General features: G+C 34.5%; 3 protein-coding genes across 9 annotated transcripts in view; 1 reads left to right on the top strand and 2 right to left on the bottom strand.

Moving 5' to 3' along the window:
• The window catches only part of LOC130441383 (uncharacterized), a 54,046-nt gene extending 38,360 nt beyond the window's left edge, over positions 1 to 15,686 (bottom strand). Inside the window, exon 1 of the mRNA XM_056775043.1 lies at positions 15,464 to 15,686. The gene's annotated coding sequence lies outside the window, so the exon portion shown is untranslated. The remainder of the gene's footprint in view (positions 1 to 15,463) is intronic.
• Positions 1 to 17,542, top strand: part of LOC130441738 (dynein axonemal heavy chain 1-like) — a 104,389-nt gene extending 86,847 nt beyond the window's left edge. Inside the window, exons 46-62 of the mRNA XM_056775521.1 lie at positions 322 to 476; positions 4,120 to 4,308; positions 4,368 to 4,789; positions 5,699 to 5,933; positions 5,986 to 6,296; positions 6,354 to 6,579; positions 9,198 to 9,393; positions 9,498 to 9,691; positions 11,301 to 11,455; positions 11,525 to 11,891; positions 11,944 to 12,304; positions 14,560 to 14,783; positions 14,900 to 15,168; positions 16,621 to 16,847; positions 16,901 to 17,082; positions 17,135 to 17,264; positions 17,328 to 17,542. Of these exons, the coding sequence (XP_056631499.1) occupies positions 322 to 476; positions 4,120 to 4,308; positions 4,368 to 4,789; positions 5,699 to 5,933; positions 5,986 to 6,296; positions 6,354 to 6,579; positions 9,198 to 9,393; positions 9,498 to 9,691; positions 11,301 to 11,455; positions 11,525 to 11,891; positions 11,944 to 12,304; positions 14,560 to 14,783; positions 14,900 to 15,168; positions 16,621 to 16,847; positions 16,901 to 17,082; positions 17,135 to 17,264; positions 17,328 to 17,542 (4,058 nt within the window). The remainder of the gene's footprint in view (positions 1 to 321; positions 477 to 4,119; positions 4,309 to 4,367; positions 4,790 to 5,698; positions 5,934 to 5,985; positions 6,297 to 6,353; positions 6,580 to 9,197; positions 9,394 to 9,497; positions 9,692 to 11,300; positions 11,456 to 11,524; positions 11,892 to 11,943; positions 12,305 to 14,559; positions 14,784 to 14,899; positions 15,169 to 16,620; positions 16,848 to 16,900; positions 17,083 to 17,134; positions 17,265 to 17,327) is intronic.
• Positions 17,543 to 19,129: 1,587 nt separating this feature from the next.
• LOC130440913 (uncharacterized) overlaps positions 19,130 to 27,285 on the bottom strand; it is a 65,620-nt gene continuing 57,464 nt past the window's right edge. For all 7 annotated transcript variants that reach the window (XM_056774275.1, XM_056774279.1, XM_056774281.1 and 4 more), the window contains 2 exons: positions 23,617 to 25,316; positions 19,130 to 20,094 (listed from right to left, as the gene is read on the bottom strand). In XM_056774275.1, the coding sequence (XP_056630253.1) occupies positions 23,623 to 25,316 (1,694 nt within the window). In that variant the 3' untranslated portion in view covers positions 19,130 to 20,094; positions 23,617 to 23,622. The remainder of the gene's footprint in view (positions 20,095 to 23,616; positions 25,317 to 27,285) is intronic.

Raw genomic sequence — 27,285 nt, 5'->3', positions numbered from 1 at the left:
GGCGTCAACTCTAACACAACTAGCATAGCTGAAGACGGAATTTTATTCAAAATCAAGAAAAAAAAATGTATTTGGGCACTTAATTTTTGAATTTTTGGTTAATCTAGAAGATTTCAAAAAGTATTTAACGAAAAAGTTCTGAAATACTTAAAAAAAACATTCAATAAATTTCGTAAAACAATTTGGTGTTCAAAAAAATATAAATGGTGTTACAAAACTTGATTCCGCGAATGCCTTTGACACTGTAGTCTTTCTCTTAGCTCTGTATCTTTCTCTGTAAACTATAGTTTTCGTTAAATGAATACGATTTTTTTTATACAGACGAAGCGTTACCGGCTCTAATTGAAGCGGAAAACAGCTTAAAAGCTCTGAATAAAAACGATATAATCGAAGTGAGATCGATGAAGAGACCACCAGCCGGGGTCGTGTACGTTATAGAAGCCATATGTATCGTAAAAAATATCAAACCAAACAAAGTTAGTACGAAATATGAAACAAATTTCAACTACACTTTCCCCAAAAAAGTATCGCATCACCAGCACTTTTGATCTTAGATCACATCCTTCTGTGCTCAATAGGATTTAATCCGGACTCTGTCTAGGCCAATCTAAAACTACAATATTTGCCCCTTGGAGGTACTCATGCCCAAAGCATAAGAAACGACTTTTTATTTAACATTAATTTAGACTTGTCTCTAAAAATTAAATTATCCCAATCTTGAACATCCCAGTTCGCATATTACCGCGCGAATCTTAACCTAGAGCTGTACGGTCTTCCTTGGTCAGTTGAGGAGCAGCGTCAGCTACTCTTGCGGGTGCTAAGCCGCGGGGGCCATTTCGGGGGGTCACGTTCCGGACTCGGTCTATAATTTGTACCTTGATAACAGATTTTGTTGCTTCAGTCGCTCCCGAGAAATTCTTTTGTTGCTTCAGTCGTTCGTGGTGCTCTCGGTAACTATCTTGGTGGTATATTTCGTTTCTTTCAGATGGTACGATCGATTTTTCACAGAGTAGTCCAGAAAATCGTGGAACTAGACTGACACTGCCACGCTGTGCGACCAATCGCATTGCTAGCAACGTTAGACATTAGGAACGTCTTCAATTCGGCCAGGTGGATGGACATTAAGAAGCACTTCGAGATCCAAGACTATTTGACCCAAATGGTGGGGGATTAAACCTAACAAATAGGCGAATAGTCTATGGGATGCCATGCTTAGACTGGAGCTGCTTCTTGACGCGCTTCTCGTTGCTTATACCGATGATTTGATAGTTGTGATTACACAAAAATATGTAGAATTGGCGCAGCAGATTAAATTGAACATGGATGACAGATCAACTCGCTACGGAAAAACCTGAGCTGTGTTGCTCACAACGAAACGAATACAAATAAGATTGTCCATTGAGATCGTCTCCGACGAAATTGAGTCTACGTGCGAAATAAAGTATTTCGGAGCTACCTCAGATACGGAGATGTCTTTCTGGTCCAAATATTAACGCACCATGACCGAAGAAACGAAGGCTGCTAATGGCGACGACTCAATCAAATCTTCTGTATAGCTAAGGCGCCCTGAGAATAAAGAAATACTGAGACAAGGTGCACCGAGAATCGCCAGCTCCTATCGGACTGTCTCTGCACAGAATGTCCTAGTGGTGGCGGGTGTAATCCCCGGGACCTCCAGGCTTTCGAATGTTAGAGGATGTACAGGATATCCTAGTGGTGGCGGGTGTCATCCCCGTGGACCCCAAGGCTTTCGAACGTTAGAGGATGTACAGGATATCCTAGTGGTGGCGGGTGTCATCCCCGTGGACCTCAAGGCTTTCGAACGTTAGAGGATGTACAGGATATCCTAGTGGTGGGGGGTGTTATCACCGTGGACCTCCTGGCTTTCGAACGTTAGAGGATGTACAGGATATCCTAGTGGTGGGGGGTGTTATCACCGTGGACCTCCTGGCTTTCGAACGTTAGAGGATGTACAGGATATCCTAGTGGTGGCGGGTGTTATCCCCGTGGACCTCCAGGCTTTCGAACGTTAGAGGATGTACAGGATATCCTAGTGGTGGCGGGTGTAATCCCCGTGGACCCCAAGGCTTTCGAACGTTAGAGGATGTACAGGATATCCTAGTGGTGGCGGGTGTAATCCCCGTGGACCTCCAGGCTTTCGAACGTTAGAGGATGTACAGGATATCCTAGTGGTGGCGGGTGTCATCCCCGTGGACCTCAAGACTTTCGAACGTTAGAGGATGTACAGGATATCCTAGTGGTGGCGGGTGTCATCCCCGTGGACCTCAAGGCTTTCGAACGTTAGAGGATGTACAGGATATCCTAGTGGTGGGGGGTGTTATCACCGTGGACCTCCTGGCTTTCGAACGTTAGAGGATGTACAGGATATCCTAGTGGTGGCGGGTGTAATCCCCGTGGACCTCCAGGCTTTCGAACGTTAGAGGATGTACAGGATATCCTAGTGGTGGCTGGTGTAATCCCCGTGGACCTCCAGGCTTTCGAACATTAGAGGATGTACAGGATATCCTAGTGGTGGCGGGTGTAATCCCCGTGGACCTCCAGGCTTTCGAACGTTAGAGGATGTACAGGATATCCTAGTGGTGGCGGGTGTCATCCCCGTGGACCTCCAGGCTTTCGAACGTTAGAGGATGTACAGGATATCCTAGTGGTGGGGGGTGTTATCACCGTGGACCTCCAGGCTTTCGAACGTTAGAGAATGTACAGGATATCCTAGTGGTGGGGGGTGTTATCACCGTGGACCTCCAGGCTTTCGAACGTTAGAGGATGTACAGGATATCCTAGTGGTGGCGGGTGTCATCCCCGTGGACCTCCAGGCTTTCGAACGTTAGAGGATGTACAGGATATCCTAGTGGTGGGGGGTGTTATCACCGTGGACCTCCAGGCTTTCGAACGTTAGAGAATGTACAGGATATCCTAGTGGTGGGGGGTGTTATCACCGTGGACCTCCAGGCTTTCGAACGTTAGAGAATGTACAGGATATCCTAGTGGTGGCGGGTGTTATCCCCCTGGACCTCCAGGCTTTCGAACGTTAGAGGATGTACAGGATATCCTAGTGGTGGCGGGTGTAATCCCCGTGGACCTCCAGGCTTTCGAACGTTAGAGGATGTACAGGATATCCTAGTGGTGGCGGGTGTCATCCCCGTGGACCTCCAGGCTTTCGAACGTTAGAGGATATACAGGATATCCTAGTGGTGGCGGGTGTAATCCCCGTGGACCTCCAGGCTTTCGAACGTTAGAGGATGTACAGGATATCCTAGTGGTGGCGGGTGTCATCCCCGTGGACCTCCAGGCTTTCGAACGTTAGAGGATGTACAGGATATCCTAGTGGTGGGGGGTGTTATCACCGTGGACCTCCAGGCTTTCGAACGTTAGAGAATGTACAGGATATCCTAGTGGTGGGGGGTGTTATCATCGTGGACCTCCAGGCTTTCGAACGTTAGAGGATGTACAGGAAATCCTAGTGGTGGCGGGTGTAATCCCCGTGGACCCCAAGGCTTTCGAACGTTAGAGGATGTACAGGATATCCTAGTGGTGGTGGGTGTTATCCCCGTGGACCTCCAGGCTTTCGAACGTTAGAGGATGTACAGGATATCCTAGTGGTGGCGGGTGTAATCCCCGTGGACCTCCAGGCTTTCGAACGTTAGAGGATGTACAGGATATCCTAGTGGTGGCGGGTGTCATCCCCGTGGACCTCAAGGCTTTCGAACGTTAAAGGATGTACAGGATATCCTAGTGGTGGGGGGTGTTATCACCGTGGACCTCCAGGCTTTCGAACGTTAGAGGATGTACAGGATATCCTAGTGGTGGGGGGTGTTATCACCGTGGACCTCCAGGCTTTCGAACGTTAGAGGATGTACAGGTGCAGAATACCCCCGGGAAGGAATTATTTTGTGTTGTTTATGAGACGAACCGGAAACACGAATCACGTTTTGTCAATGAATGTATATTTGTTCCGTTACCGTTACCGAGATCCCACGCCGAGGAAACCACGTGTTTCTCGGGGGCGGTTTATTTCAAAAGCGATGTTGCCATTTTTAATATGTGTTGCGTTACTTTTCCGGTGAAACGTATTCCTGATTTTAAAAATTTTGCGGACAGATACCTGGATTCAAACCGGGCGAGAAACTTTTGGATTATTGGGAACCCGGTAGGAACATGCTTTCCGATCCACAAGCGTTTTTAGTCGGTTTAATGAATTTCGATAAGGATTCCATTACGGAGGACATGATTGAGAAATTGAAAAAATACGTAGAAGATCCCCTATTTACCCCCGCCAAAATAGCGAAGGTACATCGATATTTCTTCCTTATTTAAAATCGAGATTTGACAACTCCGGTTTTTCGTAGATATCGAAAGCTTGTACGTCTCTTTGTATGTGGATCCACGCCATGTATAAATATTATTTCGTTAATAAATCCGTGGCGCCGAAAAAAGCGGCTCTGGCTCAAGCTAAAGCCGATTTGGAAGCTACAGAACGCGCCCTGGCCGAAGCTAAAGCTAAGATGAAAGAAGTACTGGAAGGATTGGAACAACTACAGCAAGCTTTGGCGACGAAAATAGCTTTTAAAGAAGAAAAAGAAGCGAACATCAGTTTTTGCGAGGATAGGATGAACAGGGCAATGAGATTGATCGGCGGTTTAGCCGAAGAGAAAATTCGATGGCTACAAACCATCGACAATATAGAAGCCAATGTAGTGAATGTAACCGGAGATATTTTGATATGTTCCGGTTGTGTAGCTTATTTAACACCTTTTACGGATTCTTACAGGTATTTATATATAAATTGTAGGTATCGAATAACCGAAGTACGTTGTCTTTGTTCTAAGTTAACTAAACCAACCAAACATCAGTGGATTAAATCAATCTAAGCATCTAACTGTTTCGTAAAAGTTTTTGGGTATTTTTAACGCGTTGACTGCCGCTTAGAAGGTTTCGTTGTAAAAAAATGTTTAACGAATCGTATAATTGAAATATCTTGGCGCAAATCACCAACGAATTAGATCTGAATCAGATTTTTGGCGAAGATCATGAGAAATTGTGTTGTTTCGGAATCACCTTGCTGATTGAAGTTGAAGGGCCTTCAATCAATGGAAACCATACCTTGAAAATCACACACCACAATGATGACCCAAATGGACTTCTGCAGAAGTCAAATCTAGAGGAAACAGGCTGAGAAATGACAGAATGGAGATGAAGAGAATCCCACGCACATTTGCCAAAGAATAGGACCTAAAGTGGACACCACAAGGGAAAAGACAAAAACCACGAAGAAGTTGGAGAGAATGCGTAATGATATGAACTCGCTCACTGACATAGATCGTAAAGCTGGTCCTGTTACGGTTTTGTGACCTATCTGAGAAGGTTCTTACGACAAATTCGAGATTTCCAGCAAACGAATTTTCTAGAATACGATGATAGTCTATATAAAACGAGTTTCCAGTAACCAGCGGAGATTGTAAGGCATTTTATCGCATAGTACATCAGATCAGTGAAAGACATGTCGTCAAGTCCATTCATGATGTTGATTTTCAACAAAATCAGCATCCTATATAGTTTATTCGTATACAGGAAGTCCAAAACAACACTTTAAAGGCAATAAATTATTGTATATGAAAATTTTGCTGTAAATTAAGTATCTGTTTAACATTTTTAAGACCCGATATATAAATCCTTTCAGACGTGAATTATTTTCAAGTTGGATGGAGAAAATAACGTTTTACGAGATCCCTTTCACCCCTAACTGTAATCCAGTATCGATATTAGGTGAACCAGTACAGATTCGATTATGGCAATTGGACGGTTTACCCAGAGATTACCTATCGACAGAAAACGCCGTTTTGGTATCTTGTTCACGTAGGTGGCCCCTTTTCATCGACCCCCAGGGACAAGCGAATAAATGGGTCAAAAATATGGTATATCCATCGAAATCTATGACCACCATTTGGTTAATTGTCGTATTTTTAGGGGAAAAATATGGGACTTTCCATTTGCAAGCTCGCCGATAAAGATTTGATGCGTACCATGGAATCGTCGATACGTTTCGGTAAAGCTGTACTCATTGAAAACGTTGGAACTGAACTTGATCCAGCTCTGGATCCGGTACTGCTCCATCAAGTTTTTATGCAAAGCGGTACTTTGGTGATTAAATTGGGAGACGTCGTCGTACCGTACGATTCGAATTTCAAACTTTACATTACAACTAAACTACCAAATCCCCATTACACGCCCGAGATTTCTATAAAAGTTCTCATAGTAAATTTCACGGTGGTATCCACGTAAGACATTTGATAAATTGATTGTGACGATTTTTTATGAATTTAATCGCGTTTAAGGGGGTTGCAAGATCAGTTACTGGCTTTGGTGGTGATGCAAGAAAGGCCGGATCTGGAAGAACAGAGAAGTCAGATCGTCGTTAGTATTGCGACGATGAAACAAGAATTGAAAGAAATCGAAGATAGGATTTTGTTCAAATTGAGTTCTTCGGAAATATCTCCGATCGAAGATTTGGATTTTATTATAACATTGGAAGCTTCCAAAGTAAAAAGTGAGGATATTAAAGTGAGTTACTTCAATTACTTTGATGATATAGGAAAGTTTTTCACCTAAAAAAAGACCGAGATACTTTTTTCTATAATCATTTCTCATTTTTAACGTAATCTCCTTTTAACCGATGCCATAACCTTTGAAATACCATTTTCTTTCTCCTACAAGTGGAAATTTAAGGTTAGATAACAGGAAAAAGTCGCCGGAGTCAGATCTGGTGAATACGGAGGGTGATTACCCAAGTGCGATGTGCTGAGGCTTCAATTCTTGCACCAAATGAATTTTGTATGGGTGCAACCACAAATCAAAACCTCTTTTCTTTAAATCCTTAAATCGCATCTTTAAATGACGAATATTACACAAATGACTCAAAAGATGGAGTGGAAATTCATCAGTTTACGTGGTCTTCGGTTACGCGAACATATTAACAACGTAGAATTATGATTTTAGGGGAAATAACTGCCATTGAAATATTTGGTGTGTTGTAAAACCAGCAACCAATAAAAAACATTGATATCAAAAAGAAAACTATGATGAATGGTCTTTGAACTACGTTGGAAAAACATCTCCTGTTAACGTTCTTTTAAACGCGTCAACAATCGGAAAATTTCATTGTAATTTCTCGAGAAAATATTCGATAACAACAAAGTAAAACACGTGCGATACATGACGATTGACTTAATTGGTGGTACAAACAATATCTGCGGAAAAAACATATTTTTTTCAATCAATACTGTATGAATTGATTAGATATATATTGAAAATTGATGTTCAAAACCTTTCACTTGAATTTTCAAAAACACGAAATGGCATATACGAGGTTTATCCATAAAATAACAAACTGCTGACGCTAGGAACGTTGTTAGGCTGGTTTCGACGAGACTGAAGTGCAACTTGTTTCCGATTATTACGTAGAGCTATTTCAGGGTTCGTAGGACAAAACGCGAAAAAAACGGCCCCATATAAAAAAGATAAAACTGAAGTTTCATCAAGAGAATTCACAATGTCAAAAAGCTATGAAATTTCATGAATTAGACTTCTAATTGTTTCGATATTCTTCAGATCTGGCTCCCAGCGATTTTTTCGTGTTTTCAGACTCCAAGAAGGTGCTCGCCGAATTGAAATTTAATGTCGATGAAGATGTGTCGCTGAAGCTAAAGTATAGTATTTCCAAAACCAGACGTGACAATTTTTTTTTCGTTATTACAATCACCGTGGGTACAAAAACTGTGTCAAATAGTATAGTATCCCAAAAATTGGTAAACTTCTCAAATACTGGTTCATATTTATTGGCCCTTCGAGCAGCGTATTATTTTTTTTTGATAATGCGTTAATTTTTTTCCCAGAATAAAGTCGACTCGACAGAAATTACTCGAATAGACATTGACAATACTAGAGCGTTGTATATTCCCGTGGCAAACAGAGCTCAAGTGCCTTCTTAACATCGATTTCTGTCAAAAAGGGTTTTGCTTATCAAAATTCTGCAAACAAATGGCTTAACATCGATATCTGTGAAAAATGGATTTTCACTTCCAAATTATGTCAAAAAAAGGCGTTTGCTTATCGAATTCTGGCAAAAAATGGCTTTTTCTTATCAAATTTTGCAAAAAATGGTTTCTTAACATCGATATCTGTCAAAAATGGATTTTCACTTCCGAATTATGTCAAAAAAAAGGCGTTTGCTTATCGAATTCTGGCAAAAAAATGACTTTTTCTTATAAAATTCTGCAAAAAAATGGCTTCTTAACATCTATATCTGTCAAAAATGGATTTTCACTTCCAAATTATGTCAAAAAAAGGCGTTTGCTTATCGAATTCTGGCAAAAAATGGCTTTTTCTTATCAAATTTTGCAAAAAATGGCTTCTTAACATCGATATCTGTCAAAAATGGATTTTCACTTCCAAATTATGTCAAAAAAAAGGCGTTTGCTTATCGAATTCTGGCAAAAAAATGACTTTTTCTTATAAAATTCTGCAAAAAAAATGGCTTCTTAACATCGATATCTGTCAAAAATGGATTTTCACTTCCAAATTATGTGAAAAAAAGGCATTTGCTTTTTGAAATCTGTCAAAAAATGCCTTTTTCTTATCAAATTCTGCAAAAAAATGGCTTCTTAACATCGATATCTGTCAAAAATGGATTTTCACTTCCAAATTATGTCAAAACAAGGCGTTTGCTTATCGAATTTTGGCAAAAAAATAGCTTCTTAACATCGATATCTGTCAAAAACGGATTTTTACTTCCAAATTATGTCAAAAAAAGGCGTTTGCTTATCGAATTCTGGCAAAAAATGGCTTTTTCTCATCAAATTTTGCAAAAAATGGCTTTTTAACATCTATATCTGTCAAAAATGGATTTTCACTTCCAAATTATGTCAAAAAAAGGCGTTTGCTTATCGAATTCTGTCAAAAAATGGCTTTTTCTCGTCAAAATCTGCCAAAACATGGCTCCTTAGCATCAATTTCTGTTAAAAAACAGGTTTTCAATTCCAAATTATGCCAAAAAGGCGTTTCCATATCTAATTCTGTCAAAATAATCCAAAAATTGGTAAACCTTCCAAATACTGGTTCATATTCGTTGGTCCTTCGAGCCGCGTATTATTTTTTTGATAAGACGTTCAATTTTTTCCCAGAATAAAGTCGAATCGGCAGAAATTACTCAAATAGACATCGACAATACTAGAGCGTTGTATATTCCCGTGGCAAACAGAGCTCAAATTTTATTTTTCTGCGTAGCCGATCTTTCGAATGTCGACCCCATGTATCAGTACTCTCTGGAATGGTTCGTTCAAATTTTTGTTTCGACAATGGCAGAAACCGAAAAATCAGGTAAAAAATAGAACGTTTTATCTATGTTTTTTCGAAATAATTCAAAGAATTTCGTAAACAAAATGTTGGCAACGTTGGATTATAAACGGAATTGACAATTTCAGATGTGATTGAAACTCGAGTCAAAACTATCAACGATTCTTTCACGTACAATTTGTATAGCAACGTCTGTAGAAGTTTATTTGAAAAACACAAAATGCATTTTGCTTTTTTGCTTTGTATAAGGATTTTGATGGATTTCAAAGAAGTCAATCCTCAGGAATGGCAACACTTTTTAGCAGGAGGATCACCTACCAAGGTAAAATTCTCTCTCATAGATATGATCGAAGAAAAATTTGTCAAAAATGGTTTTCTCGTATCAAATTCTATCAAAAAATATTGTTTTCTATCAAATTTTATCAAAAATGACGTTATCATATACAATTTTGTAGAAAAATGGAATTTCTATATGAATTTCTGTCAAAAATGGCTTTTTCATGAGGAAATCTGGCGAAAATTGTATTTTCATATGAAAATATAACGGAAATGATTTTCCCCTATCAGATTCTGTCAAAAAATGACTTCTCACCACCACTTTCTGTCAAAAATGGCTTTTCATTACTAAATTTTGTCGAAAAAACGTTTTCATATAAAAATGGTGTTCAAATTTTGTCAAAAAATACAAAATTTTGACAAAAAGTGTCTTTTCACTACCAAATTCTGTCAAAAATGGGTTTCACTATTCAATTATCTTAAAAACAGGCGTTTCCATATCAAATTCTGTCAAAAAATGGCTTTTTAGCATCAAAATCAGTTAAAAATTGGGTTTCCATTACAATTCTGACAAAATAATGCCTTTTTCTTATCAAATTCTGTCAAAAAATGGCTTTTTAGCATCAAAATCTGTCAAAAATGGTTTTTTATTACCATTATGTGAAAAAAGGCGCTGTTTATCGAATTCTGCCAAAAAATCGCTTCTTAGAATCAAATTCTGTTAAAAAAATGGCATTTTAACATAAAAATCTGTCAAAAAAGGGTTTTCATTACAATTCTGTCAAAATAATGCCTTTTTCTCATCAAATGCATTCCAAAAATGGCTTTTTGGCATCAAAATATGTCAAAAATTGTTTTTTATTACCATTATGTCAAAAAAGGCGTTTGCATATCGATTTCTTTGAAAAAAATGGATTTTTCTTATCAAATTTTGTCAAGAAATGGCTTCTTACCATCAATTTCTGTCAAAACTGAGTTTTCACTACAAGTATGTCAAAAAATGCGGCACCATATCGAATTCTGTCAAAAAAATGGCTTCTTTACATCAATTTCCATCAAACAATGTCATTTCAATACCAAACTATGTCAAAAAAGCGTTTATATCAAATTCTATCAGAAATGATGTTACCGTATAATATTCTGTGAAAATTGGAGTTTCTCTATTAAATTTTGACAAAAAGTTTCTTTTTACCACCAAATTCCGTCAAACAAGAAGTTTCTATATCAAATTCTGTCAAAAAATGTCTTTTCACTACCAAAATCTGTCAAAACTTAACCAAATTATGTCAAAAAAGATTCTTAGCATCAATTTCTGTCAAGAAATAGCTTTTCAATAATAAATTATGTCAAAACAGACGCTTCTATATAAAATTTCCATATATAAATCTCTCCAAGTGAAACTAGCAATTTCTAACCTCATTTATCACGCATGTCACGTCCTTATTGTCTTTCTACTGTCAATTTTCGAGCAATAAACAATTTTTCTCACTTTAAGAAGCCTCACAACTTATAATCATCATAGATTTGAATAATTCGAGAATTTCTTTGGCGGTTAATGTTGTTCAAGATGCGTGTCACTGCATGTCTCGACATGTACATATAAATTAGTTTTTTTCGTGAATTTTTTTTTGAAACATTTGATTTCCTCCCTGTAGGATCTACCTAACCCTGCTCCGAATTGGTTATCGAGTAGAGCGTGGAACGAAATATTAGCTCTAGATGCTTTACCTAATTTTCAAAATTTTGTCACGACGTTTAGTGGAAATATAACAAGTTATAGATCCATATTTGAAAGCTTGGAACCGCACAGGTAAAAACGGAAAATGTATTACTATAAAGATTGTAGTTTTAGACTTATTTTTTTTATATAAATATATAGGGTTCCCTTGCCGTCCCCCTTCGACACGACTCTAGATTCGTTTCAAAAAATGATAGTTCTAAAGAGTTTACGACCCGATAAAGTCACTAACGCCATGCAAGATTTTCTAGCCGATAAAATGGGTCAACAATTCATCGAACCTCAAACGTCTGACTTATCGGCTATGTATAAAGAGTCCGGTCCTGCTATTCCGCTTATTTTCGTTTTATCGACGGGTACCGATCCGGCCGCCGAATTATACAAATTCGCCGAACGCATGAAAATGGGAAAGAGGATGTTTTCGATTTCCCTAGGACAAGGACAAGGTCCAAGAGCTGAAAAGATTATGCAGAGCGGAGTCGAAGTAGGATCTTGGGTGTTTTTTCAAGTAAGAAATCTAAAATAAAAATAATTTGTTGTAAACAATTTCGATTGTTTAGAATTGTCATTTGGCACCCAGTTGGATGCCTCGACTGGAACGCATCGTCGAAGCTCTTACACCGGAAACTACACACAGAGATTTCCGCATTTGGTTAACTTCTACGCCATCTCCTAATTTTCCGGTAGCCATTTTACAAAACGGTAGTAAAATGACGATAGAACCTCCGTCGGGTTTGAAGGCGAACATGTTGAGGGCCTATAGGAACGAAGTGTCCGATTTTATGGATTTTATGCAATCTAACGATCCCAAAGGACCTACCTTCAAACTTCTGGTATTTTCGCTTTGTCTATTTCACGGTATTGTTTTGGAAAGAAGAAAATTCGGTCCTTTAGGGTTCAATATCCCTTACGAATTTACAGGTACGTTTAGTAATATAGCCCAAATAAACTAGAAATGTAGGACGGTTTTGTTGTCATTTTGACTCTTCAGTATAACGTACTTTTGATAAATTTCTTCGAGAAAATCCGGTTTACATGGAAGAAGTGTAAATGGTAGTTTTGTTGTCATTTTGCCTCTTCAGTACAAGGTACTTTTGTTTTTAATTCAACTTTTTTTTTCATAAAAATTCATTACTCTACGTTTCAATATCCTTTACGACTTCACATATGATTTGATCAATATATACTACATAAAAAAAAATGGAGAGCGGTTTTGTTGTCATTTTGACTCTTCAGTACAAGGTACTTTTGTTCTAATTTCAACTTTTTTTCAAAAAAATTGATTCCTTTACGTTTCCACATCCCTTACGAATTAACACGTGATTTTATCAATATATACTACATATAAGACATATATAGAGCGGTTTTGTTGTCATTTTGACTCCTAACTACAATGTACTATTGATTTTTTCCAACTTTCTTCAAGAAAATTTGGTCTTTATGGTTCAATATCACTTACAAAGTTATGGATAAATTTGTCAATATAAACCACATTAAAAAAGTAAGTTGTGCGGTTTTGTTGTCATTGCGCCCCTTCAGTACAATGTACAAGTTTTTTTTTTAATTTTTTCAAGCAAAATTCGACCTTTTATGGTTCAATGTCCATTTCAAGAGTAATTTTATTACGGTAATCCAAGTAAAAAATACATAGAGCGATTTCGTTTTTATTTTGTCTTTTCAGTACAAGACACTTTTGTATTTATTTTTTTTTTAAATTTTTTCAAGAAAAAATCGATTCTTTCGGATTCAATATCCCTTAAAAATTCATGGGTAATCTTATCAATATATAAAACAAAGAAATATGTGGAGCGGTTTTATTATGCTTTCGCCTCATCAGTACAAAGTACTTTTTTTCAATTTTTTATATACTTAACATAGAAGATTGTGTAGAACGGTTCTGTTGTCATTTTGCCCCTTCAGTACAATGTACTTCGTTTTTTTTTCAATTTTTTTAAGGAAATACGATCTTTTATGGTTCAATGTCCATTTCAAGAGTAATTTTATCACTATTCCAAGTAAAAAATACATAGAGCGGTTTCGTTTTTATTTTGTCTTTTCAGTACAAGACACTTTTGTTTTTTTTTTAAATTTTTTCAAGAAAAAATCGATTCTTTCGGATTCAATATCCCTTAAAAATTCATGGGTAAGCTTATCAATATATAAAACAAAGAAATATGTGGAGCGGTTTTATTATGCTTTCGCCTCTTCAGTACAAAGTACTTTTTTTCAATTTTTTATATACTTAACATAGAAGATTGTGTAGAACGGTTCTGTTGTCATTTTGCCCCTTCAGTACAATGTACTTCGTTTTTTTTCAATTTTTTTAAGAAAATTCGATCTTTTATGGTTCAATGTCCATTTCAAGAGTAATTTTATCACTATTCCAAGTAAAAAATACATAGAGCGGTTTCGTTTTTATTTTGTCTTTTCAGTACAAGACACTTTTGTTTTTTTTTTTAAATTTTTTCAAGAAAAAATCGATTCTTTCGGATTCAATATCCCTTAAAAATTCATGGGTAAGCTTATCAATATATAAAACAAAAAAATATGTGGAGCGGTTTTATTATGCTTTCGCCTCTTCAGTACAAAGTACTTTTTTTCAATTTTTTATATACTTAACATAGAAGATTGTGTAGAACGGTTCTGTTGTCATTTTGCCCCTTCAGTACAATGTACTTTTGTTTTTTTTTCAATTTTTTTAAGAAAATTCGATCTTTTATGGTTCAATGTCCATTTCAAGAGTAATTTTATCACTATTCCAAGTAAAAAATACATAGAGCGGTTTCGTTTTTATTTTGTCTTTTCAGTACAAGACACTTTTGTTTTTTTTTTTAAATTTTTTCAAGAAAAAATCGATTCTTTCGGATTCAATATCCCTTACAAATTCATGGGTAAGCTTATCAATATATAAAACAAAAAAATATGTGGAGCGGTTTTATTATCCTTTCGCCTCATCAGTACAAGGTACTTTTGTTTTTTTTTTCATCTTTTTTAAATAAAATTCGATTCTTTAGGGCTCAATATTTCCTACAGAATCGCAGGTAAATATATTAATGTACCCCACATAAAATAAGTATGTAGAGCGGTTTTGTTGTCATTGCACCTCTTCAGTGTCCTTATGTTTTATTTTCAACTATTCAAAGAAAATATCGAATAAAAATAACTTATAATTATAGATGGTGATCTTAAAATCTGCATATCCCAACTGCACATGTTCCTAATGGAATACAGCGATATACCTTTCAAAGTATTGACCTATACAGCTGGACAAATCAATTATGGAGGAAGAGTAACAGACGATTGGGATAGAAGATGCTTAATGAACATATTGGCCGATTATTACAAAAAAGACGTCATCAATCAAACTTACGTCTTTGATAAGCAAGGATACTATCACCAGGTATCACCAATAAAGTTTATTTCTAACAAAAATATCATCAAAATAATGTTTCTAACGATAAATTCGATTCTAATGTGATTATAATGTCTAACTAAAGTAGAAATTTGTATTTGAAGATACGAACCGATGTTTTATTCGCTGATTACGTGGAATATATTAAAACTCTACCTATTAACGACGATCCAGAATTGTTTGGACTTCATCCTAATGCCGATATCACCTTTGCTCAATCGAAAACTTACGCTTGCCTCTCTACGTTGCTATTACTTCAACCTAAGCAAATAGGTGGCGCTGCCAGTAGTCAAGAAGAAACAACAGCTAATGCCGCGCGGTCTATTTTAGAACAAACACCCGATTTATTCGATTTAGATCTAATATCGAAACGGTGAGTTTTTCGATAGCCCTCGTATAATAAATTTTAAAAAAATTATAATAATGCGAGAACTTTTTGATTATTACCTGTAGTATTCAATTTTTAAGTTTTATTGATACTGATTTTTTTACACGAAATTATTTCGATTGAGAAAATTTTTAAGTTACAGGAGTATAGACGCCATATTGTTAAATTAATTTAAACTTTGTAAGTAGTAAATATGAAAAGATTTTTTTTTAAACAAAATAATATTTTCTTAGAATTTATTCATTTTTGTAAAACATTTTAATAAATATACAAGACTTGCCGATTATTTTATATTCGAATTCCATATCCAGTTTCGAGTTCCATTAAGTTGCAACGTCTTTTACAAATTGGCGTGTCTACGGATAATTTACACTAAAAGTATTTTTCTTGTTTTCTCGAACGGATGATCAAGCAAAACACACAAAACTCACGAATAAATTAGCTAAACGTCTTAAACATTGAAAAATATACCACAAATAAATTTTTCTACAAGAAATAAAACCTCAAATGTCAAACAGCAAAAAATAATAAAATGCCTATCGACATCAGTGTTGCCAAGTCGGGTTTTAAAAGATTCTTATTTTATTACCAAATTTATATAGATGTTTACATTATTTTTACGCCTGATAGAGTCTGTACCTGATGATAGTTCTCGTCAAATTGATGGCAGAAAGCAGATACTCGACATTCCCAGTTGTGTGCAGGAAGCATTTGAAACATACAACTTTTTGTTATTTTTGAAAAATGACGCTAAAGCTCATGTGCTTTGATCAGCTGACCCCCTTTGAATTGAAAATTTGTTTTCATAGATCTAATTTGGGGGAAAGGGATTTTATATTTGAATAAAATAATGTATAATCCAGAAAATTCTTAAGTATATGTCATCTATCAGGTTATAATCATTTTTTCATACGTACAAGTAGTGCTTTAGGCTTTCAAAACTCTAAATATACTTTTCTAGTTGATTCTAAACATATATTATTGGATTAGAGTTCTTAAATTTCCAGGAGTCTTAAGATACGTACATCAACGCATAAAGATGTAGAGCTGGCAACGCTGATCGATATAAATGTTCGTTGTGTGTTAGTGATGGGCGATATTACATTCGAATTTATGACTTTTTTTTTCTGGTGTAACCGATTTTGTGCAATAGAAAATAGTTTCATAAATTTTATGTATATGATCAAATTGTTTGAAAAAAGTGACTTTTAATTTTTAAAAGAAATTTAGAAAAATTATTTATAGTAATTAAAATGTTTTTTATATCGCGTTGGGTATAAGAAATCATACCCCAACCTACCGGGTAGGCAACAAACAATGCAGCTACGAACTACATCAAAATATGATTTATTCGAAATTATATTAATCAAAGCAAGCTATCTTCATATATTCCACAAACATATGTTGAATAACTTTATTTTATTCACTCATTTCCAGTTATCCTGTCCTCTATGAAGAATCCTTGAATACTGTGATCATTCAGGAAGCCATAAGATACAACAAGTTATTATCTGTTATAAAATCATCCTTATACGATCTCTTGAAAGCCCTTAAAGGTTTGGTAGTGATGTCGGAAGCTTTGGAAAAGATGTCACAAAGTTTATTCAGTAATTTGGTGCCTCAATTGTGGGCCTCTAAGGCTTATCCATCACTAAAACCTCTAGGTAATATTTTTCATATTGAATAACTCCTGGTGATTTTTAATAAATTATTTTAGGAGCTTGGGTGACTGATTTAAAAGCGAGAATCCAATTTTTAAATAAATGGGTAGACGAAGGGATACCTCCCGTTTTTTGGATATCCGGTTTCTATTTTCCCCAAGCTTTTCTCACTGGTACCCTACAAAATTACGCGAGAAAATATATAGTTTCGATAGATACGATTAATTTCAACTTTAAAGTGAGAATTTAACAAAAAAATTGATATAAAGTAATACCTTTTCGATTTTTAGGTATTGGATCATTTTCCGAAGCAGAGGCCGTCAGACGGGTGTTGTATATACGGTTTGTTTCTAGAAGGAGCTCGTTGGAATGCTAAACTTAAAGTTTTGGACGAATCTAACCCGAAAGAACTTTATACAGGTATGTTTTATGGGTGTTTTTGATATGTGTGTCTTTTATAATAGTGATTTAAATCGTTTTAAGATATGCCGGTTGTGTGGTTACAGCCTGAAGAAAATCACGTTTGCCCAGAAGGCGTTTATCAATCGCCTGTTTACAAAACTCTAACTAGAGCCGGTACTCTTTCTACCACAGGTCATTCAACGAACTATGTTTTGACTATCGAAATACCGAGCTTAAAACCACAACCTCATTGGATTAAAAGAGGTGTAGCATTAATATGCGCTCTAGATTATTAAAATTATATTTTAAATTTTGTATAATTTTTTACACCTCAAACCTTCTTTCACTCTTGGAGTTTTTATTTAACCTAATTAACAACAGAGAATGATACAATTGCAACTGAATCCGCCTCTGTCTATTTTTAATCTCATTCATCCAACACTTAGGAAAAACTATTGGAACAAAATATTTCTCGATACAGCAACAATACATGTAAAGAAATATTTCAGAAACAAAAATTAATAATTTTACGTTAATACTATATTATTGATATTAACTTTTAACCATACAATTATTCCTTTTATTACAAAATATAAACGAGTGGAAATGATATAAACTGACGCCATATTTGCGTTTTGCATAAAAACAGGTGATGAGGTGATGCTTGTTTGTTTTGAAAAATTCACTGTTATTACCGGTGACATAGTCACTCCATGAATATCACAAGTGTTATGAGTATGTTCAATTTGACTTTTATATGAAAATCTAATTTGGATTAAATTTCATCATATTTATTTGAAGTTGCAAAACTAAAGAGTTTAAGAAGAGAGTTTCACCTATAACCTGGAAGGTCTTTCTTAGTTATTAGAACAGGAATTTCAATAGTCGTGGACGAATAATTTGCGAGCATTAAATGGAACGTACCCAATAGTCAATTTATAAATATTCACCATTATAGTCAAAGATTATATACTCGATAGATCTGCCAGTCTGTATAAAAATTTGACTGATTATAGGAATAGTTTTTTTGGTGAAGTTTTGAGAATAAATAAATATTATGTTTAACAGAAGGGAATCAATAATGTACTTCATTTAATATTTTTATAAAGGTTTGTTTTACTATACAAGATGGCTAATGGATGTAAACGATATTGAATCAAGGTTATATTATTTTTTCGTGTTATTAATTACGTTTGTATGCAATACAGTTTCCATTTGTCAATAAATAGTAACGTTTTAATGATATTATTATTATAAATAATTGCAAAATTGGAATTACTGTTTAAAATCAACTAGGGGTGAGAAGGTAAGTGTTTTTATTATATTTTTAAACCTTTTATTTCTCGTAATAATTTTCTCAAAATTCCATTTTTTGAGATGACTTACATTAGCAACTATTTTAAACAAATAAATATTTCTTATTTTGGAATTCTATTGTTCATTTTTTTCAATTATTTTTCATTTTTTATGGTAAATTTAGATTTTATAATTATGAAAGTGATGGGATTAGTATGTTTTTTATGTTTATAAAAGAAGGTTGACAAAACAATGAAATAGAAGAAAAATCTGGAATTATTTTATTTTATTCTACTGAACGTAACTAAAGTTGATAATTTTCTGTAACATTTGAATGCTAGCTTTTTGAATACTTTTACAGGATATAAAAATTCATTTTTTTGAAAAGTATGTGGTAAATGTTAACGATTTCCAATGGAAAATTTATTATAATATGTGAAAATGACAATTTTACTAAATTCAAAGTTCCAGAATACACGATTCAAATGACTCTAATTTTTTGGGAACTATCTAAATCTGTAGGGCCTGTAGATGAATAGTTTCAATTTTTAGATAAGGTTTTTGGGAAACTGAAGTAAAAGACTTGGTTTTATAAATATCAAATATCTATTTTGTAATATACAAGAACATATTAAATCAAATATCATATTAGAAACTTTTTACAAAGTTACAAGCTTCCTTTTTAGCGTGTAATATACAAATATAACATTCTCCCTCAAGCACCAACAACAAGGCTCATTCTCTAATTTGGTCGATGGTAAATTCAATAAATTCCTAAATTTTTTTAAACTTTTGGACATTGAGAAGCGAAAACTTGACCAGGGTATTTAAAAGCGAAAAAAAAAAATAATATAGGATGAAAACCATTGAAAAAAGGAGAGAATAGATTTCCGGAAAAACTACAACTCCTATAGAAAAAAGTTAAATAACAAAGTGTCCGTAACATAAGTAATTACTGCCACCCCTTTCTACTTCCTCCCTCAGTTTGCCTGTAAATTATTTTATCTTCCATTTTCTTTTTCCAATGGGTTTCTTCCTACTATTATTTTTTTTGTTTCAAAATTTATCGACCCTGGTCTAATTATCAAAATCACGAACAAAAATGTAAAATCACATTCTAAGCTCATTTGAAAGACAGCATTAAAAATTTATTTTAATTCTCTAAATTTAAAATTTAATTAAATATATTTTTAAAAATTTAATATTCAAAAATTATTTTTTCAAAAAATACACATTAAAACGTTTGCGCTTCTCGACGTGGGACATTTCAACAATCTTCTGAGAGTCAAGGTAAAAATTTTGTAAAAAGGCACTTAACTATCTACATATTCAAAAACGAGAATAAATTTAATAAATGCTGGTTTTGGTTTTTTTTTCTATCACAATGGCACCAACTAACCATTAAAGTACAATCATCTGTGATGCGACTGACTTAATAACATTTATAAACAAATATATTTACAATACAAATTATTAAAAAAAATTACACGTATATAAATTACAAATTAATTTGGAAGAAACTTGGTGGTATCGCCCTAAAACGTGAATTAATCTGGAATAAGGAAAAAAATTACGGTAATTGGTAAAAAAAATGAATAAGTTAAATCTTAAGTCTGGTCCTTCAAGCCTTCCATAGGTTGCTAGTTCATATCCGGCTCGAAGGACCAGACAGTGTAATTGTCAGTGTTGATTTAAAAATAAAAACGAAGCTTTTGCAAAAATATAAGTGTCAGAAAAAAATTAAATACGCATTTAGTACAGAGTTTTAAAAGAATTAATTTGTATCCGGCTCGAAGGACCAAACAACATGTTTACTGAAAAAATTAGTGTCCAAAAAAGTTTCTATGAACATGAATCGCACAGTTAGGACTAGTTTATTGAAAAAAATCGATTATTACCCGGCTTGAAGGACCAGACAAGGTAATTATGACTTTTGAGTAGAAATAAAACATGTTTTATGCAAAAATAATCGTCTAAAAAAGTTTTTGTGTTAATAAATTGTACATTTAGGACTGGTTTATTGAAAAAAATCGATTATCCCGGCTCGAAGGACCAGACAAGGTAATTTTGACTTTTGAGTAGAAATAAAACATGTTTTATGCAAAAATAATCGTCTAAAAAAGTTTTTCTGTTAATAAATTGTACATTTAGGACTAGTTTATTGAAAAAAATCGATTATTACCCGGCTCGAAGGACCAGACAAGGTAATTTTGACTTTTGACTAGAAATAAAACATGTTTTATGCAAAAATAATCGTCTAAAAAAGTTTTTGTGTTAATAAATTGTACATTTAGGACTAGTTTATTGAAAAAAATCGATTATTACCCGGCTCGAAGGACCAGACAAGGTAATTTTGACTTTTGAGTAGAAATAAAACATGTTTTATGCAAAAATAATCGTCTAAAAAAGTTTTTGTGTTGATAAATTGTACATTTAGGACTAGTTTTTTGAAAAAATCGATTATTACCCGGCTCGAAGGACCAGACAAGGTAATTTTGACTTTTGAGTAGAAATAAAACATGTTTTATGCAAAAATAATCGTCTAAAAAAGTTTTTGTGTTAATAAATTGTACATTTAGGACTGGTTTATTGAAAAAAATCGATTATCCCGGCTCGAAGGACCAGACAAGGTAATTTTGACTTTTGAGTAGAAATAAAACATGTTTTATGCAAAAATAATCGTCTAAAAAAGTTTTTGTGTTAATAAATTGTACATTTAGGACTGGTTTATTGAAAAAAATCGATTATCCCGGCTCGAAGGACCAGACAAGGTAATTTTGACTTTTGAGTAGAAATAAAACATGTTTTATGCAAAAATAATCATCTAAAAAAGTTTTTCTGTTAATAAATTGTACATTTAGGACTAGTTTATTGAAAAAAATCGATTATTACCCGGCTCGAAGGACCAGACAAGGTAATTTTGACTTTTGAGTAGAAATAAAACATGTTTTATGCAAAAATAATCGTCTAAAAAAGTTTTTCTGTTAATAAATTGTACATTTAGGACTAGTTTTTTGAAAAAAATCGATTATTACCCGGCTCGAAGGACCAGACAAGGTAATTTTGACTTTTGAGTAGAAATAAAACATGTTTTATGCAAAAATAATCGTCTAAAAAAGTTTTTGTGTTAATAAATTGTACATTTAGGACTGGTTTATTGAAAAAAATCGATTATCCCGGCTCGAAGGACCAGACAAGGTAATTTTGACTTTTGAGTAGAAATAAAACATGTTTTATGCAAAAATAATCGTCTAAAAAAGTTTTTGTGTTAATAAATTGTACATTTAGGACTGGTTTATTGAAAAAAATCGATTATCCCGGCTCGAAGGACCAGACAAGGTAATTTTGACTTTTGAGTAGAAATAAAACATGTTTTATGCAAAAATAATCGTCTAAAAAAGTTTTTCTGTTAATAAATTGTACATTTAGGACTAGTTTATTGAAAAAAATCGATTATTACCCGGCTCGAAGGACCAGACAAGGTAATTTTGACTTTTGAGTAGAAATAAAACATGTTTTATGCAAAAATAATCGTCTAAAAAAGTTTTTCTGTTAATAAATTGTACATTTAGGACTAGTTTTTTGAAAAAAATCGATTATTACCCGGCTCGAAGGACCAGACAAGGTAATTTTGACTTTTGAGTAGAAATAAAACATGTTTTATGCAAAAATAATCGTCTAAAAAAGTTTTTGTGTTAATAAATTGTACATTTAGGACTGGTTTATTGAAAAAAATCGATTATCCCGACTCGAAGGACCAGACAAGGTAATTTTGACTTTTGAGTAGAAATAAAACATGTTTTATGCAAAAATAATCGTCTAAAAAAGTTTTTCTGTTAATAAATTGTACATTTAGGACTAGTTTATTGAAAAAAATCGATTATTACCCGGCTCGAAGGACCAGACAAGGTAATTTTGACTTTTGAGTAGAAATAAAACATGTTTTATGCAAAAATAATCGTCTAAAAAAGTTTTTGTGTTAATAAATTGTACATTTAGGACTGGTTTATTGAAAAAAATCGATTATCCCGGCTCGAAGGACCAGACAAGGTAATTTTGACTTTTGAGTAGAAATAAAACATGTTTTATGCAAAAATAATCGTCTAAAAAAGTTTTTGTGTTAATAAATTGTACATTTAGGACTGGTTTATTGAAAAAAATCGATTATCCCGGCTCGAAGGACCAGACAAGGTAATTTTGACTTTTGAGTAGAAATAAAACATGTTTTATGCAAAAATAATCGTCTAAAAAAGTTTTTCTGTTAATAAATTGTACATTTAGGACTAGTTTATTGAAAAAAATCGATTATTACCCGGCTCGAAGGACCAGACAAGGTAATTTTGACTTTTGAGTAGAAATAAAACATGTTTTTCGCAAAAATAAGAGGCTGAACTAAATTTTTACACATATTAATTGTGATTTGAACAAGACAAAGTAATTGTACGTTTTAAATAGAAAACGATTCATACCCGGCTCGAAGGACCAAATATTTGCGAGTTAATAGTAGAATATAACTGAAACATGTTTTTTTTTTGGAAATGAGGTACTAGATGAAAAAATTTGTTAATATACGACTCGAGGGACCAAACAAGGTGATTGTGAAATGAAATTGAAAAATATAATTGTGCTAAAATGAGCGTATAAAAACAGTTTATGACTGTTTAATGGAATTTTTTCAAAAAAAAAATGAAAAAAAAAACAGAAAGTACTGTACATAATTAAGACAATAAGATAAAGAAAAAATGATGAATAGTAGTCTAATACCATAAAAATAAAACAAAAAAATCGTGATAAACTCGTCCAATTATAAAAATTGTTAAAAACCGGTCCTGTTTTAATACGTTATTTGAAACGGAAGTTTGGCGAATGCGCCGATTTTGTTGTAGGACGACGACTTCTCTGTATCAGTTTTATAAACTGTTTACATTACGTTAACGCTGTTTTTATACAAACTATTTAAGTGCGGTGATTTCCAGGAATCTGAATATTCTAGAATGCTATTATAGTGTATGTAAAACGCATCTCGAGGAGCAGGAATTGGATAATAGCGGGAAGAAAATAAAAGAATACGAACCTAAATTTAAGGTGTATTTTTTTTCTGCGCCTGCTGAGCCCTCTTCTCCCATTCGGCTTTCCTCTGACTAAAATTTTTCGCTTCCATAATAAACCCCCCGCCCGCCATGATGTCATCGTCGATTTTCTCCTTAATTTCCACCTCGTCGTTTTTAATGTTCGAGATCCATTGATCGGTTTTTCTGTGCTCGCCGAAATTAGTTTTCCTCAATATCAAATCGGTAGTTTTCGCGGGATTAACGGTCACAGCCCTTTGTCCTAGGAAGATATTGTTATTCAAAGTACGCCGCAAAACGATCGGGGACGTTCTAGTATCACCCGAAGGTGATTTATTAACTTCTTCTTCTTCTTTTTCCGAACTATCGAATTTGGTGTAGGTTCTTCTGCGATCGTCGATAGGAGAATCCGAGCGATTTTCTTTATCGCTGTCTCTGGTTTTCGTGTCGTTTAACGATTCTTGAAGCGTTTCTATGTCGCCGTCTTTAATTTTTAAAGATCTCCTAGCGAACACTTTCATTAATTCCGGTTCTTCGTCGGCTTTTTTATTCTGTAACGATTTTTTCCTCAACACCACGGGACTATCCTTCAATTTGTTTTCCATTTTATCCAAACTGTCTTGGGATGATTTGTCGGTGTCGTTTAGTGAATCCAAACTGGCGGATTTGCTTCTGAATGTCGTTTTTTCTTTAAAAATCACATCAGAAGATTTCCTCGAATCGGAAGTTCTCGATTTGATCGGCGAAGTTTCTTCTTTTTCGATTATTTCAACGTTTTCTTTACTGAATTTCCTCGGCGTCGGTGGTTTCGCGGTAACTTCATCGAAATTGAACAAAGTTTTCGGTCTAATTGATTCTTCCATCGCTCTTGGAGATTTCATGGATAATATTATATTGCTCGTCGGTTTAATTTCCACTTTGTTTAACTGTTTATTGATGAATTCCGGTATTTGCGTCGATTCTCTTCTTACTTGGATCTTGGTGATTGAAATTTGTTGTTCTTTAATGGAAATCGTCGTGGAACCGTCGATATTTTCCGCGGTAAGATTCTTGGAGACGGTATTGAAGTCTTCCACGTTACTAGTAACGTTCACCACCGCGGTGTGACTCGGACCCGATATAGTCACCGCATCACCGCTCGCCGATTCCGATAAATGCAATTTATCGTCCAACGAAGCGGCCTTAATCATTTTACATTCTTCTTTTTTTTCTTCGTTTAAAAATGTTTGCGTGGAAGTTTTAATTTCGTTCGATTCGATCGTTTGACGTTTGACGGCTTTGAAACTGTGCGATTTCCACACCGGTCTCGATGGTTTATTATCCGTCGGTAAATCCGTTAAAGATAAAAAATTATTATTATCCGGCTCGTCGTCGTTTAACGATAAAACTCGTTGTTGCAACGCAGATAATCCGGGCATTTTCAATTTACATCGAATTTCTTCCGATTTCATTTTCATTTCCGATGATCGAGATGATATCACAGTCGGTGAATTAGTCGGGCTTTTATTCGCCTCTTTTTGTTTCAATTTATTTTCTAATTCGATTTGAATCGAATCGTCAGGCGATGGAATAATCGATTCTTCAACGGAATCGATTATTTCTTTGGGAAACATACGTTGTCTAGTAGCCGGTCCCGATCTCGGAGCCGGTATCGGTCTCGAATTTTCGATTTTCTTCTTGTTTTCTTCCAAAATTGTTTCTTTTTCTAATAAATAAAAAAAAAACGTTTATTTATATCATCGTAATAATTATTTAAAGTAGGAATGGTGAAGTTATTTCGTCACGTGACTAAATCTACGATTTCTATACATCATCTTCTATCAAAAGGAATCGAACATAACCTAAAATCGATTGTATATATAATTGACGTAACTGACGGTACTAAAAGTACTTGAATTTGACGTGAGCTTTGTTTACTGTGTTGTTTTTAGCGAATTATATGATTGAACGAAGAAGAAGAACCAACTTATTAGTGGTAAACTGTGTTTTGAATTTTATAAAATTCACAAATATCTGTAGAATTTTTCAAAATAACGTCAATCAAGTGCCTGGTTATACGATTACGGTATTAACCGACAGATATTTCCAGAAAATAACTGGAAAACCGCTTAAATCACGACCACAAGAGTTATAAATTCGATTGGAAAAAATTAGATAGGTAGAGGACGATTCAGAATACATTCCGAGATTTTAGCGAATTTCTCGAATGGTGTGCGAGGGCGATAACAGATTAATTTTTGTGACTACTGTGCCATAATACGTGAACAAATTTTTATTTTCAGACTGGAGCTTTGTTTTCTTCTTCTTCCTCAAACCTCGTTTGGTCGTTAATTTTTTTTTCAGCCAAGTGCAGTACAATCACACATCAATAACCACAACCCCAGCTCCGCAGAGGAGCGACTCCTATATCAGGGCCAATCGAAGTTCCAATTAATACTTTTCACAATAAAAAATTTCTTCATCCCACCCAAATATATTCAACGGATTTCTCTCTTGTGTAACTTAATTAAGAGAACACTCAGTTGATGGATTAAACATTACGTCACTACATAAATATGTACCTATATACATAAAATCGAAGTTATACTGCAAAAAATCAACTTTCCGGCCGTTGGAATATTAGTCACAACGATTATTTACAGAAATTTCCTGAAAATGGCTGGAAAACCTCTTAAATCACGACCACAAAAGTTATAAATTCGATTGGAAATTTTGAGACGGAATAAGGGAGAAATTAGATAGGTAGAGGACGATTCAGAATACATTCCGAGGTTTTGGTGATTTCTCGAAAGGTGGGCGAGGGCGATAACAAATTAATTTTTTCAAAAATTTCAATGTTAGAGTTGAGAATAGAAGTGACTAATGTGCCACAATACGTGAACAAAGTTTTTTCTTCAGGCTAGAGCTTTCTTTTCTTCTTCTTCCTAAAACTTCGAAGTAATACTGCAAAAAATCAACTTTCCGGCCGTTGGAATATTAGTCACAACGATTATTTACAGAAATTTCCTGAAAATGGCTGGAAAACCTCTTAAATCACGACCACAAAAGTTATAAATTCGATTGGAAATTTTGAGACGGAATAAGGGAGAAATTAGATAGGTAGAGGACGATTCAGAATACATTCCGAGGTTTTGGTGATTTCTCGAAAGGTGGGCGAGAGCGATAACAAATTAATTTTTTCAAAAATTGCAATGTTAGAGTTGAGAATAGAAGTGACTAATGTGCCACAATACGTGAACAAAGTTTTTTCTTCAGGCTAGAGCTTTCTTTTCTTCTTCTTCCTAAAACTTCGAAGTAATACTGCAAAAAATCAACTTTCCGGCCGTTGGAATATTAGTCACAACGATTTTTACAGAAATTACCTGAAAATGGCTGGAAAATATCTTAAATCACGACCACAAAAGTTATGAATTCGATTGGAAATTTTGAGACGGAATAAGGGAGAAATTAGATAGGTAGAGGACGATTCAGAATACATTCCGAGGTTTTGGTGATTTCTCGAAAGGTGGGCGAGGGCGATAACAAATTAATTTTTTCAAAAATTGCAATGTTAGAGTTGAGAATAGAAGTGACGAATGTGCCACAATACGTGAACAAAGTTTTTTCTTCAGGCTAGAGCTTTCTTTTCTTCTTCTTCCTAAAACTTCGAAGTAATACTGCAAAAAATCAACTTT

Source organism: Diorhabda sublineata, chromosome 3 (genome assembly GCF_026230105.1).
Source record: "Diorhabda sublineata isolate icDioSubl1.1 chromosome 3, icDioSubl1.1, whole genome shotgun sequence".
NCBI lineage: Eukaryota > Metazoa > Arthropoda > Insecta > Coleoptera > Chrysomelidae > Diorhabda > Diorhabda sublineata.
The sequence above is the reverse complement of the archived record's forward strand: the minus strand, read 5'-3'. Positions and strand labels throughout refer to the sequence as shown.